Source organism: Limulus polyphemus, unplaced genomic scaffold (assembly GCF_000517525.1).
Source record: "Limulus polyphemus unplaced genomic scaffold, Limulus_polyphemus-2.1.2 Scaffold949, whole genome shotgun sequence".
NCBI classification, from domain to species: domain Eukaryota; kingdom Metazoa; phylum Arthropoda; class Merostomata; order Xiphosura; family Limulidae; genus Limulus; species Limulus polyphemus.
In genome coordinates this window covers 207831-223663 of record NW_013666559.1, presented here as the reverse complement: position 1 = coordinate 223663, position 15833 = coordinate 207831, and the positions used below count along the sequence as shown (strand labels likewise).

Below are 15833 nucleotides of genomic sequence, written 5' to 3'. Positions count from 1 at the left end.
GAAGAAATATATGTAATGATATACTTACATTTCAAGGCTGGTTTATCATTCTTTCTTCCATGTAGTAGAGCTGTATCAGTCTGGATATTATTGATGAACGGGACAGGGTATTTATATTGAAAAGTGACTCAGATTTGACTGAATTTTAGATTGTTTGTTGTAGACTAGTATTAAAAATTAGGATATGTCTGAAATTGTAACTGAGCTTATCAATACTAATCAGAAACAGCTAACTCTGTCACCATTCGAGTACATACAAATATAATTTGTTGTGTGGTATAATGAAATCTCATACATTTCACATGTTTATTATTTAACACTTGACTTTTAAATTCAATGACTTAAAGAATTCTAGTTAAAGTATGGTGACCATTAAATTTATGTAGAAAATATATGATTATGTAGAGTTTGAACCGTTTATTTTTAATATTAAGTGTAATATAAATACACAGATAGCAACAATGTTTTATAATTGACTTTTATTTTATGCGAAATAGACTTGGCCAACTCGGAAGTGACTTTTTCTCATTAGTCACATGTTGGTCAATGACCTTTCTCTCCTTTCTATATCATATTTTTCTCTGTCTACCCTTCCCACCTGACGAACTTTGTATTTCCTACTTGGCACTGTGGTTTTGAACACATACGTGATGTAAGATACATCTCTACTGTAGAAGAACGTTCAGTCCTCAAATATTTATTTAAAAACGGTTAGTGTTGTTATTTTATAATAGTGATTAATCACATTTATTATGTAGTAAAATGATCGTTCAATATTTATAAAAACATTAGGTGTTACAAAAACGTTTCAACAGTACGTTAAATGTGATAGTAACACTATACAGCTATTGAAGCAGTAAAAAACGTATGTCATGCAAGTTAAATGCACTGATTTTTATGTGTTACTGTAACACTGTTTTAAAATATATTTCAGTTTTGAAAATATCACGCGAGATAGTTCAATTAAAAACTAGATTATTTGTTACAGACTGTTACCATTTGTTGTATAATATAATATTATACGTTTTGAAAAACAATTGTAAGTTGATTGTAGTAAAGTGTGGTTGTTTTGTATGTCTGTGTGTATTCGTGTGTGTGTGTGTTTATGTGGACAATATTGTATATATTATTCTTATTATCGTTGTCGACAAAGTTGTACATGTCACAATGAATCAGAATGAAATGTCTCCATGTTGTTAATGACCCACAGATAGAAATGAAAAGAACGTCTATATGTTGCATACTGTCCTATGAAGTATAAAAACATATTTTTCGAACGAATGCAATTAAATGTGTAATTAAAGGTACGTTGAAATCTGTATTTTCACCTTTGTAAAATACATGTAATATATATAATTGAATGTTGTATGTCTACCTTATAATATCTATAAGTACATATAAAATTGATATCTCTGCTGTATCGTAACAACAAACATTTTTAAACTACCTATCCCACCATTAAATATCCATAGGCATTTTAAATTATTAAACAGTCGTAGAGCTGACGTCTCTACATATAACTAGCTTTAATTAGTTATAAAGTTGCTGTATTTTGAGCCGTAAGAATGAATATCTCCTAACACTTACTATTATTATACATCTGATGAATATTTTAAAGTAATTGGAACTTTGAAAACGTAACAGCTGGATTTATGAGTATAAAACATTGTAATCTAAATAGTTCAAGACACTGACATAATAAAACATTCCTGATACTACGAAACACTTATAAACTGTGTTCACAAGTACCTGTATAATTAATCGACTGTTTAAAGTTCGTATTTAATACATATGGCCACCATTTTTCTATCATGTTGAAATTAGTTCGAGAATCTAATTGAACTCCGTTCTATCAAGAGCTACGTGAACAAGGACGGTTTTATTAAACGTGAGGACGAGCAATCAGTGAACATGATCCGAGTTTATCGGTGTCTGCTTGAGGCTATAGGGAAAGGAACGCGATTAACTCGGCTTCGTTATACGCAATACGCGTCGAAATCATTCAATGTCGATACGATGTACTTATGTGTATGATAGAAAGAAGTTATCTATGTAGACTTAATCATAAAAAAGTATGTATTTTAATATTAAATAAATAAAATAAATTATTTTTTTCCCAACACAAATTTTTGTTCTTTTTCTTTAAACTCTCTTACTAAATCAAACGAGCGAAAGACATAAACAGTTATATCTGTATTTTATTACATTTCATTAAAAGTTTAACCATAAGCGCCAACTTCAGACATGAACTTAACGTATTTAGTAAACCATATATTACAGTTTTTTTTAATGTCTTAATTTGGTCTCCTGGTGGAACAGTGGTAAGTTTACGAACTTACAACTGTAAATTCCAAGATTTAATCCCCCTCGGTGGACACAGCAGATATCCCAATAAAAACAAAAGTCTTTATCACGTTTTTGATTTGTAGTTAGACCAGTTTTTACAAGATATTCTAAAACAATAAAAGTATTTTTGCTGTATTTCAATTTAAATCGTCCGCTTACAGTTTATAACAATTGCCTCAATATATTTTACCTTTAAAGTGAGAGAAACTTTGTATGGAACATGCTAAACGCCATCTAGTAACACAAATAATACATTATTCTATATATATATATATATTTATATATTATCAAGTTTTTTATCTTTCCATCAAATTGAGAGTGTTTCAAATTCGTTAAAGTTTTGAGGATTGTTTTCCTTTTTTTCCAAGCAACATATAGTGACAATTAAATTGTTCTAAAATCATATTTTATTTCTTTACTATAAAACCAAATAACTAGCTCCGGACTCTTAACCTACAGAAGTAGTTTAACGGCTACAACTAGCTCTGGACTCTTAACCTACAGAAGTAGTTTAACGGCTACAACTAGCTCTGGACTCTAAACTACAGAAATAGTTTAACGGCTACAATTAGCTCTGGACTCTAAACTACAGTAGTAGTTTAATGGCTGCAACTAGCTCTGGACTCTAAACTACAGAAGTAGTTTAATGGCTGCAACTAGCTCTGGACTCTAAACTACAGAAGTAGTTTAACGGCTACAATTAGCTCTGGACTCTAAACTACAGAAGTAGTTTAACGGCTACAACTAGCTCTGGACTCTTAACCTACAGAAGTAGTTTAATGGCTGCAACTAGCTCTGGGCTCTAAATTACAGAAGTAGTTTAATGGCTGCAACTAGCTCTGGACTCTTAACTACAGAAGTAGTTTAATGGCTGCAACTAGCTCTGGACTCTAACCTACAGATGTAGTTTAATGGCTGCAATGATCAAGTATTTATCACTTTCGTGAACTCACTTGATCAACTTCAGAGACGACATATATTATGAAAAGACCAAGTCATAATTCAGAGAAAGCACATGCGTTAAAGGGAATCATTTCATTATGTCAACGGTTTAAGAAATCTTATCAAAATATTAAAGATCCTAATAAAATATTTGACCACATTACTCATCCCATCCAAATGAAATCGTGTTGATATCATTCAGTGCAGTCACTAACCTTTATAGTATACACAGATTTAACAGGATTTTTCACCATGTAATAAGGTTGTTTTTTTTTAATCCAACCACAAACTTTTAAGTGATTTCAAACCTTTGATTAGATATTTTAAAAATCTTATTGCCTGATGATTTTTGGCACATGACTTAAACAACTTAATCAAAAACCCTAAAGTTCAGGCATAAACATCTTTAATTAAGTTGATCAGAGTAAAAATAACCAATCAGCAGCCTTCTGCCGCTTAAACGGCTATTCTTATCCGTAAAGTGAGATTAACAGTCCAATTATAACAGCTGAAAGTTCGGATCATGTTCAGCAGCAAATCATGGTTCGATCCTTGAACCTTCCGACCCATAGCATACTAACCACATCCGACCTTTATTATAACATGGTGAAAAGGCTTGTTATTTCTTTGTATTTAATTGAATCCTACTGGCGAATAACATTGGCCTTTGAAGTAACTTATTCCTAATCGATGCTGTGAAGTTTGTTTCAGACAAGAGGTTTGTGTGACATTACATCACAATAAAACTGGTAATGATTTTAGATAATATATATGTTGTAATATATATACTATGATAGGGCGAGTTATTTTGGATTATTTGTTTAAAATAACGCTAATTCTAGTCCACAAAACAATAACAAATTTGTTTATTTCTTACTTAACGTTTGCTAAACGTTATTTTCACTTAAGTTGTAGGCCTAAGAACAAAAAACAACGTTTGAACAGAAATTCCTAGACAAATGGTAAGTATGCCTAACTCACAATTATACTTACTTACAGAATTTCATCGTTAATCGTTTGAGTGACTGAAGAGATGCTATACATCTCAATTCTGACTCTGAACTCTTACTTGTAAATAATATACCATTGGCTCTAAATATTAGACGAAAACTCTTGATTATTACATTATCATTACGATTAGCAGCTCCCTCTAGAAAACAACTAAATTATAACATTAAAAATATAGCTTACAACATTGTTCTCCGACTTGGTTAACTCAAGTACCGAGTGAAAGTTTTAACAGTATATAGCACACAATCGATATTCGATTATGTTCTTCATATTGAAAACCCGTTAAGGGCCAGTAAAGAAAGATTTGTTAAAGATGATCACCAATCTTATTGTGATCTAATATTACCTTCAGAAGTGAAGAAACATATAAGGTCTAGACCTGGAATTACAGAGTTCAAACTAATTAGTGTTACTTTCAGAAGTGAAGTAACATATAAAATCTAGACCTAGAACTACAGAGTTCATCAGAACAATTAATATTACATTGAGAAGTGAAGTGTTACGACAGCGGAAGTCACGTGACGCTAGTAAAACGTCATGAGATTCTCGAAGAATCTTGACTTTTCCTGGCAACTCTAGTCTTTTCTAGGCGTCCTCTATTTTAGTATATAAGCCCGGCAAATAAAGTGGAGAGATAATAGCAGATAGAGAGATATAGAGACAGATAATTGAGTCAAGTGAGCGGTAGTGACCGTAAGTAAAGTACGTGAATCGTTGTGAATTATAGCGTGTGTTAAAGTGACTGTGGAAATTCTGTGTATTGCAAAGTTGTATTGAGAAAGAATAAACTAGTTTTATTTAAAGAAAGGACTTGTATCGCTGAAGTTCCTCGGAAAGAATTTATACCGGAAATAAACAAACGACCAGAGACTTAACAAATTTGTGGACTTTCGCTGTCGTAATAGAAGTAACATATAAGGTCTAGAACAAGAGTTCATCAGAATAAATAATAAATCGAGATTCGATTATGTTCTTCATATTGAAAACCCGTTAAGAGCCAGTAAAGAAAGATTTGTTAAAGATGATCCCCAATCTTATTGTGATCTAATGTCACAAAAACCACTGATCTATAGATTACGCTTCCTTGCATCAGACATTATATTCCAGAATAGTTATTATTTTGTATCAGAATTTCTGCTTGTAACTAAATGTTGCAACAAATTCATTATCAAATAAATTAAATGGTGGGTTTAGTTTATCTACAAAAAACAATCCGTATGTACCTGTAATTTACACAGTTTTGTTTAGTATCGATATTAGGAAGAATAAAGAAGTTGCTGATGTCATAGAGGCGTAAATAGAGAAAATAATGTAATGAGAACATGACAAAAACTGGCTATATAAATATATACATGATTTCTAAAAGCTGATTAGGAAGGTATAGTTTAATGAACTTATGACAGTTATATGTTACTATGGAATTATATATATTTTTTATTATTATTAGAGTTAAACATTTTTTAGAGAATCAGAAACAAGCTAAATTCAATATCTTAACAGTTGGAAATTTTATAGTATGTGAGCAATAGTTGAGGAAGCTTCATTGCTCATAAATATGATTTCAAGAATACTATACTACCTTGGTGGATAGAAGATTTGAAATTTCTCTTTAAATGAATTGTTGCTGCATAATCCGGTGCGTTATGGTATAGCAGTTAGAAATACACTATTATTTTTTGTAAGTGAAAGTTGATTAATTCCTGTTGTGTGCAAAATAAAAGTGAAAGGTTACCTTGGTCAATGTTAATGAAAACTTTATAATATCTTCTCGAAGCGAATACAAATTAGTAACTTAATCATTGTTGGAATGCTTGACGTAAAACTAATTCTTCATTGTTGGAATGTTTGATGTAAGAATAACTCTTCATTGTTGAATATTCCGTCAATTATTTTAATGCTATCGAGTACCAAATAGCAAATCACTGAATTTTTTTTTATCAACAATCATGAATAACAACCATTGTTGTATCAAATGGCCTACATAGGTAATATTCCGACCACTACTGTGTTTATTGTACCCCAGTCAGTCTGAAGAGCTCTGGATTGATCAAAACGCGTCGTTTCGGCAATGGATATGACAAATATTATGAAGTTGGAATACCATTATTATACACTCTTCTAATTCCTGAATACTCCTAAGAGACCAGATTAAGAATGTAGTATTTAAAAAGTAATAGACTTAATACCAATGTCTTATAAGAATTATAATTGCAATCAAGAATCTAGAAGAAATAATTGTGCGTTAGCTTTAAAGGTTATTGATTTTGTTGAAGTTCAGTAGTTGAGTTTAAAATTTGCAGTTGCACCGTATAAATAGACAACATTGTATGGATCTTCGACTTTTAGGTATGAAAAGTAAAACATCTAAATAGGGATTATATATCTAATTTAATTCACAGTTTCCTGAAAATGTTTACAATACATTTACGTTGTTCTTTTTAAGTTTTGTCCATTTTTCTAAACAATTCAAGGCATTGACAGATTCATTATGGTGCAAATGTATTAGAGCCTCCACAAATCATCAAATATTAAACATAAACACAATCTAAGTTTTCTTTTTTTCTCTTTTATTTGCCGTAGATTATTTAAAGCAAATATACACTTTTCCCAAATATATCAAATAATAATTTGTTGTCCTTGTGTCTAATTTACATAAGTATTTTGTATTTTTTACAGGGAGATCATCATCAGTTTGTAGTAATGACAGATACAAAGCACCACGAAATTTTGACAGTTGCTCACAGTGAAGAACGTTTGCTCAAAAGAAGGCTTTACAATATCAATAAATCATTAGGAAGACACGCAATATTTCAGAGATTTTAGTAAAACAGTCAAGTCACCAGCTAAAGAACTTCCAGCTAGTCGACACAGTCAGCAAGATCAGCAACATGAACACTTGGATGGTGATGGAGATGCAGCTATACAACACATTTAGCAGCCTCAAGAACAACTAAAGCCGGAAGAGCAGCATCCAGGCTTCCTGGCTGATGTTGGTTTATGGTCAACCAAATCGACAGGTGACATAATAGATTTATGGTCAAAGAGGGAAGGTCAAACCTGTAGCATAGTAATAAAGTCTTCGGCAAATCAGTTCAACATAACAACGAAAAAGAAAACGCATTTGTACTTCACAAATGTTTGATCGTATAAATTCAAATGGTAACAAGGTAAACTGTGATTGGTTATTTTATTCCTCTGCAACTGGTCAAATCTATTGTTTTCTCTGTAAGCTCTTAAACATTGGACAAATACCAATAGTGACAGATGGTTTCAATGATTGGATCCATGCTGTATGCAAACTGAGAATGTATAAAAGGTCCATTTTTCACTGCAATTCTGTAACTTAATTCGCAAAGCAACTAAAGTAGTTGGGCAGATTAATAATAAGTCGTGCAAACAAAAAGATGGAGTGACAAACTACTGATGAAATGTACTGAAACGGGTTGTGAGTATCATTGAGTTTATTGCTAAGCGTGTTCTAGCATTTCGTGGAGATAATGAACTCATTGGATCACAAAAAAATGGAAATTACTTCGGTATCCTTAAGTTGCTATCTGATTATGATACATTCCTCAAAGAGCGTATTCAAAAACATGCAAACAAAGGCACTGGTCATGCAAACTTTTTATCCTTAACCACGTGCAAAGAAGTTATAAAATTAATGGGTGAGAAAGTTTTGATCACATCAAAATATCAAAATACTATTTAGTGTCAATTGAATCCAACCATGATAATAGCCACTCTGACCAACTAACTCGTGTAATACGATACATTGAAAATGATAGCCCCAAAGAACGATTCCTTAAGTTTGTGGAAAACCACGGTCATACGGGACAACGAATGACTGATTTCCTTCTGTAATTTCTTGAAAAAAATGGATATTGACATTTCATATTGCCTGGTCAGTCGTATGACAATGTATTTAACATGAGTGCAAAATATAATGGATTGCAATCCATAATTCGTGAAAAAATTCACTAGCAATATATGTTTCTTGTTGTGCAGATTCCTTAAATCTAGTGGGCGGGCTGCAGTTGATTGTGTGGAACATTTGTAGCATTCATTGATTGTGCGGAATAGTTGTACCACTTTTTCACTGCTTCAGCTGCGTGCTATGACATGCTCAAAGCTAAACTTGTCCCTAAACTCGTTGGTCAGCTCATGCAAATTCAACAAAAGCAGTGGAAGCTGGTTATACGGAGATTCAAAAACTTCTTGATGATATGTCTAATGATGTGAATGAAAAAGATGTTTGCAACACTGTTACTGTTCTTTATAACACCGTTTGTATGCTCGAAAGGGGAGTTTTGCTGTTTTTGGCACTTTAGTTTGGAAAGATTCAACATCACCAACAAGCAATTGCAAGATCGGAAGATGGATCTTAACACTGCCATCATTTTGCCGAAATCTCTGGAAACCTTTTTGGAGTCACAGCGTGATTGATTTGATGAATTTGGAAAGAATGGTGCACAGCGTTCTGGTACGTCACCATACCATAAGCAAAGGACACAGGTTCGGCCCAGCAATGTACGGTTGAATCCGCTTGATTATGGTGAGGCGTCTGATGTTGAACGGACACCGAAAGAAAAGTTTTGAGCTTAGAGATTCCTTCCTGTAATTGGTATGTTGCTTCAGATCCTGTGCAAACGTATCAATGCATATAATGAAATTTGTGAGAGTTTTTTTTAGGTCAACTGGATAAAGTGAAGAGATTCCATCAACTGCAATGATCCTGAATCAGATATGTTATTCAGGCCTAGAAGATTGTCTTGGCGAGGAGGTTGTTCACTTTAGAATAGATAAACTGTTTCAAGAAGATAAAGAGAATAATTGAAGTACTGAGCAGTTCATATACAAGCTGCTACATGGTAAGAAAAGCTACATTTTCGAATGCTGAGATCATGCTATGTATACACTCTAATCTGATGATCAGCAACTGTAGTGGTGAGCAATCTTTCTCAAAGTTGAAATTCATCCAAAAAGAACTTTGCACCATAGTGACTAAAAGTTGGCTTAACTGCTTGTCTTTTATACTGAATCCGAAATTTTGTGCAGCCTCGATTTCACAGACGTAATAATTTACTTTGCCATTAGAAAAGTATGGGTGACATTTTTTACTAGATATTTTTTTTTGTTTTGTTTTTTTACATTTGTAAAAATAGATTGTTTTTATAGCACTACATTTTAGTTTCTATTTTACGATGAATCTATATGGACCTCCATATGGTTAAGTCCCACCAGGTCCACCACAATACTTAATTTGGCACTGATTCAAGACATTGCTTGATATTCCCCGTTTGACTTCAGAATATAAAAATATAAACATTTGTGTAGTTTTAGCTATAAATTTTGCTCGTATAAATATTTTACAAAACTTTAATTTGGCAGAAATACATTAGTTAGTTGTTATTGTGGTTTAGAAAAATCTCTTGTGGAATTTTGTTTATATCAGCTCAAATGTTACAATCTAACTTGACGAATATTCCTAAGCACTTCTAGTTCTTAGTAGCAGATAGCAAGTCGTTTAAGCAAAAGGGTTTCAAAGATAAGTTGTTTTATAGGTTAATCAAGTCACGAGAAGAATAAAACATAGCACTGTAACTACTTAAAATGCCAAAAACGGTAGTTTCGTGTGCATGTTCGAGAACAAACAAGTCGGGTGATTCCGCCCCTCAATAGAGGTGCATCCAATCAGGGAGAAAAGTTTCATTACAATCCAATAAATTATCTATCGCTGAAATCTCACGATTTGTGTGGTTCACGAAGATACCAATACTACAAAAAAAGTTTGATTCAAAATCTAGTTCAGCTTTTCGCCTCAAGCCTTTCAATTTAAGTCTTCTGATTGAATTTGCAAACACTTTTCATAGTTTTTCTGTTATTTATTTATTTTTTTCGTTTGGGATATATATAATCTCTGCTTTCACAAAACGTAGACTGTTATAAAATATAAGTCGTTTAACTAAAGTTATAAGACAGTTACTTACCGACGAAATTAAAAATAATAATAATTAGAATTAAGTCAAATTTCACAAAGCCTGTGATGGGAAGGTATATAAAACATTACAATGATTCGTTTTTACACTAAATATTACAATCTGAATCCCATAATTTCCCATTTTTTAGGTTTATCTTTTTTTAATCGTCAATTCCATATTTGTTAAATTTAAAACTTTTGTTTTATTTCAAGTTATTGGGCTTCAGCAATTCGGATATCACATATTATAACATGATGCTACGTGTTTTTAAACATTTGAGTGGAGTTTTTGACAATCTTAAGTACGTGCCATAGCTCTTATAATACTAATTGAAACTATACTTTCCCAAATTTTAAATAAATCGTTCCTCACATCCTTAAGAAACAGAACGTATACTGTTAAAGTTTGGTCATCTGTTTTTACATTTTATTTTGTAAATATGTGTCATCTGCTAGCATTTGGTATAAAAACAAGATCTGTATTTGAAATATGCCAGAAGAACGAAATACCTATACCCGCTCCTAATTTTAAATTCTAAATCTTTCCTAAATGTGAGGCCTGCAAATAAAGGTTAATCTAATTATTGTTGTATCGTTACTGTTGTGTTATTATCAGCTTTGTGATTTTATATGGTTATAAAATTTTCTTCAGCCATATGTTATATCCTCCCATCTTTGATCTAAACATTAATTTTCTAATATAAATGAAAAACCAAACTTAACCGTTCGTCTTTTCTTATACTGTCCCCAATCGGTATGGAAATCATGTGAAGATATACTCAAATTTCTTATAATTTTATATCAGGACTGTTTGAATAACTCTGAAAAATGTTTTAGCCAGAAGAAGTTCTTGTTGGGTGTATTTCAATATATGGTTATTTTATTCGAATGAAAAAGAAACAAGCAGTTAGTTAGTGTTAATTAATGCTATTTAATTGATGTAACTATGTGGCGTTGCTCACCAAAGATGAATCTTGGTCTTTGTTTGCCGAGCGGAAAATTATAAAGATTAATGAGTTAGTGTCAGTAGTTCCTCAATGAGACTTTAAGATAAGATGTGAATTTACGGTTGATGCACCTTATCTAGCTACCATTCATGTTTCCTTGCTCGACTCCTTATTGAAACAAGACTGGATTAACTTTTCATCAAATGACATGTTTCACCACATGGTTCTAGAATTTAGAAGATTGCTGGCAAAAATTAGAAAACTTTCTTAACCATGCTAGTAGTATTGTTTTAGAAAGTTTGTGCATAAAAGTTGATTTTCTAACCGCTCATTGCCCTGTATGATAATGTAGCTAATGTAAGAAATACGCCAAACATATCTTGACTTAGCATGAAATATAGAACTGCAAAAAAGAAATTCGTAAGATATTTTCTAAAATTAATGAAACTTGACGTTTTTAGATTAAGCCTACCCAACGTTTTCCGACTCAGCTGTTGAATTTCAAATAAAGGATGTTTTTTCTCCAAAGCGATCCTAGTCACAATACTCGGTTGAATGCTTAACGATACTAGAATCATTGTTTCCGAAAACGTGATAAACACACCATCTAAGGGTTGCAAGGTTAGGAATAAATAACGATATGGACCAATTTTTGTGAAGTGTTTATGTCTAGCAAATGCGAAAGCTTTTAGATAAATTCCATGCGTTTTTATGACAATTGGTAAATCTAAAACTGTTAAAAGTTACGCTTATTTCTAGAAAATTAAAATATTAATTTATAAGTATATTACATTTCTTATTCTTTACACGTCAAATCGTTTCACAATTTTCGGGGTTGAGGGATGTGCATAGAAAGGTGTATGTGTAAGTAGGTTAAAAATACATCTCTTCTTATTGTCACTTTTAAATGATCAAGATGTATACGTAATCATAATTATGAAAATCATTTACATTATTATTCACCGTCTCTACACTGTGCACTAAGTACAGTGCATTTAATTAGTAAACATTAAGTCAACAGTAAATAAATGAATCATAACAATTTATGTTTATATAAACTTGGTTTAAAAAGATAGCTCAAACTTGCTTTTATCAGAACAGAACGTGAGATGACAGCAATTCCCGGTGAAATCCTCCACGTGTACAATACCTACAAATTATTCATTTGGAACAACTAATATATCTGTTAAGTAACTGACGTTTTCTTAATAGACTTGCACATATAAAGATAAATTTCCCGCATAACATGGGAGAAAGAATCATACAGGAAAAAGATATATTCAGCATTCTAACCCCAACTGAGGTTTCTGATTTCTAAAGCTAACCGAGTGAATGCCCGGTACGTGTTTAGAAAACAGTTGCTTCATATACATCGACGCTACTCACAATCACTGGATTTTGTGTCATTTACCACACGTGTCTAAATGAAAGAAGAAGATGAAACATATGCGTAAAATTAATGGTGAAAAGTTCGTCTTACATAACTTTTAATTTGTTTACACTATTATACATTTACAATTTTGGATGTTAGTTGCTTGTAAGACAAGAAATTCGAGCTATTGTGTTTTTATTACGGTAAGCAATTGATTGTTAATGAATTTTGACATTCAAGAATAGGTTTTGAATAATCCCAAATAAAATTTTATATTCTTATCTCCTTACCTCCGCCATTTTTGTAACACAAATATGGAAACCTCCAGACGTTACCGAGGCCAATGGCATAACCGACGCATGACATAATAAAGTCCAACTTTCCAACCCAGTTTCCTCTTTCAGGAAGTTCATCTTCTGCATTTTTGGGTACCACAGCAGGTGTTACACCTTCAACAACAGGCCTTTCTTCTGTCGCTTCTGGAGGAGACTCACAATTAGCAGAATAGGTTTTAGTGTTCAACACGCTTTTGTCATCGTCCGCCATGGTGAACTGTTAAATAAATATGTATATTGTTAATCGCTTTAAACCTAATTCATCGAAACATCTATTGAACTGACTGCTTTTACTTGTTTTGTGAAGAATGTATTATGTTAATATTTTTCAGTGCGTGTTAACGAAATTACCGTTCTCCTCGGCCTCAGAGAAAAAAAAGGAGTTGATTTTCTTTTAGCTTAACAATTTCGCTGTTGAGAACGTTTGTTTGTTTAAGAACTTTGCATATAGGTACACAGGAGGTATCTGAGCATAGCCTTCCCTAATTTTGATCTGAGAGACTACAGGAAAGGCGACTAGTCAACGGCGCCCACTGTTAGTTCATGGGTTACTTGACAATTACTCTTGTAGCGCACGTACGGCCCCAACGCGCAGAGCGCATTTTTGCGCATCGAGACGATAAACGTCGAGATTTACTATTAGTAAAGTGCTGTTATACAGAGGTGTAGGAGGCAAAGTAAAAGTGGGAGGTTTAAGGTTTATTTGACCGAGCGAAACGAGGCGCGCTCAATACGACGGGGTCCACGGCTCGCCTTAGTGCCCTGGAAGCTCTTGGTTTCTGGATTAAATGATATACATCCTCCTGCTTTTCTTGAGAGTAATTTTCCTAATTTTGACGCATTTTCACTATCACTTAAAGGCAGTTATTGGTTACCTAATCCATTATAGTTAACGATAGTTAAATTATTGAGAAACATGAGGGTTTTTGGTTGTAATTAAGCACAAAGCTACACAATGTGTATCGAAATTCGGTTTCTAGCGATGTAAGTCCGCAGACAAACATGAGGAACGTCAACAAGTTTTATAGTTTATAACAATGAACGTAAAACATGATGATGTAAAAGAAATAAAGTATATATTTGCCCAAATTTAATTAGTTATACAATTAAAAACTTTTCATTTTTCGGTGAAAGATATTTCTAATATTTTCACCAAAATAACATGAGGTTTGTATTTCTTATAAAACATAATTAAATAATCACAAAAATAGTTTCTGACAGTAAATATTGATATTTTGAACAAGAACAGTGCCAGTTGCTTATTACGAGACAATGGGCTATCTGTGCTCCGCCCACCACGGGTATCTAAACCCGGATTCTAGCGTTGTAAGTCCGCAGACATGCCGTTGTGCTACTGGGGGGCTATTACGAGACTATTCTCAACTGAATAACTCGATTGAATTTCCCCCAAAACCAAAATGGCAGAGCGAGTTTATCAGAATAACACGGCTCAAACCTTGGACCTTCAAATTCACAGCTCAGCAACCTAACTAGCCACGCTAGGTCCCAGTGAATGTTAAACTGATTATATACATATATTTTTTTAATTGTTATGTCATACCGATAACTGAAGGTTATCCTTGGGAAAACGTCTCGCTCTTGCTGTCAAAAAAGACTGGATCAGTAAATTAACTTTTATTTCTTTTGATTGTTGAAAATTATCAACTACCCCAAGGCTTGGTTTCAGAAAGTAGATTAAATTTAACGAGAATACTAAGTGGTGTACAATACAGTCAAGCCTATTTCTGTATCCCAGTCTTTAAGCAACGAGTGCATTTGAGCAACCAAGGAACAAAACGCTGAGAGGTTGTTAAAGAGGAGAATCTGATGGATAAGGTTAATAGAAGCCAGTTAAAGTAATCTAAGGAGACTACTTAAAACCCGTTTCCTCTACCTCTCTCTTTGTATGGCACTTCGGTGCAGTTGTAAGAGAAGATCCAAGGAAGTAGATCAATATAAGAACTGCGTGATAATAGTAGATACTGGACAGAACGTGTGAAAATGCGCAAGTGTCGTTGGTTTCACTCGCTTTTGTTTATAGCAGCACGTTCAGCTACTCATTTGAAACTTCATTCTTCCTCCTTTCCTCTGTATCTTCGGCAACAGAAATTAATATCCATCTGAATGCGGGGTGTTTTATCAGCTGGAACGATGTAGTTAATGTGTTTCAAACTTGTTTTTGTAATTTTTTATTCTTAAGGAACAACGTTCTTTTGATTTTTTTCTTCTTGGAGAAATGTTTCCTCGCTGTAATTTTTTTCTTGTTGGTTAAGCCTAATGGATACTAGATCCGTCTCAAGAAATTGAAGACAGTATTAATGTATGTAATTTTTTCACTACCAATACCTATCTATCTTTTCATTTCTTGCTTCTCTGATTATATCGTTGCAAGTAGTGACATCCAGAGATTAGATCCACTCAGACAAGGCTGACATTAACGAGGGTGGGAGATCTTGAAATGTCGTTGACCATCTCATGCTAACGCTGTCCATTATTTAATTTTAGATTTATTTTAGGTTTGGCCCCATCATATGTCTCATTACCACCTCACCCCACCACAACCACCACTGGAGCCACTCAATCTCTCACCTTGAACTTTGGCATGACATTTTCCCGTGACGTCATCGACTGTGTACTACTACTTTTGTAGAGGGTTTATTTCAAAAGTATTTTTTTCCTTGTTTGTTCCAAAAGTATGACGAAATTAAAGTATACAATCAGTAACTAATTATTAACTATCTATAACACATGATAACGAGATGTAATAGCTAATTTGTTTGTTTTGGAATTTCGCGCAAAGCTACATGTGGGCTATCTGTGCTAACCGTCCCTAATTTAGCAGTGAAAAACTAAAGAGAGGGCAGCTAGTCATCACCACCCACCGCCAACTCTTGGGCTACTCT

The 15833-nt window shown here is 33.2% G+C and overlaps 1 protein-coding gene across 1 annotated transcript in view; it reads right to left on the bottom strand.

Annotated features, from left to right (window-relative positions):
* The window catches only part of LOC106461388 (sodium- and chloride-dependent GABA transporter 1-like), a 102503-nt gene that overhangs the window by 82185 nt on the left and 4485 nt on the right, over positions 1 to 15833 (bottom strand). Inside the window, exon 2 of the mRNA XM_013921204.2 lies at positions 12886 to 13147. Within this exon, the coding sequence (XP_013776658.1) occupies positions 12886 to 13141 (256 nt within the window). The 5' untranslated portion in view covers positions 13142 to 13147. The remainder of the gene's footprint in view (positions 1 to 12885; positions 13148 to 15833) is intronic.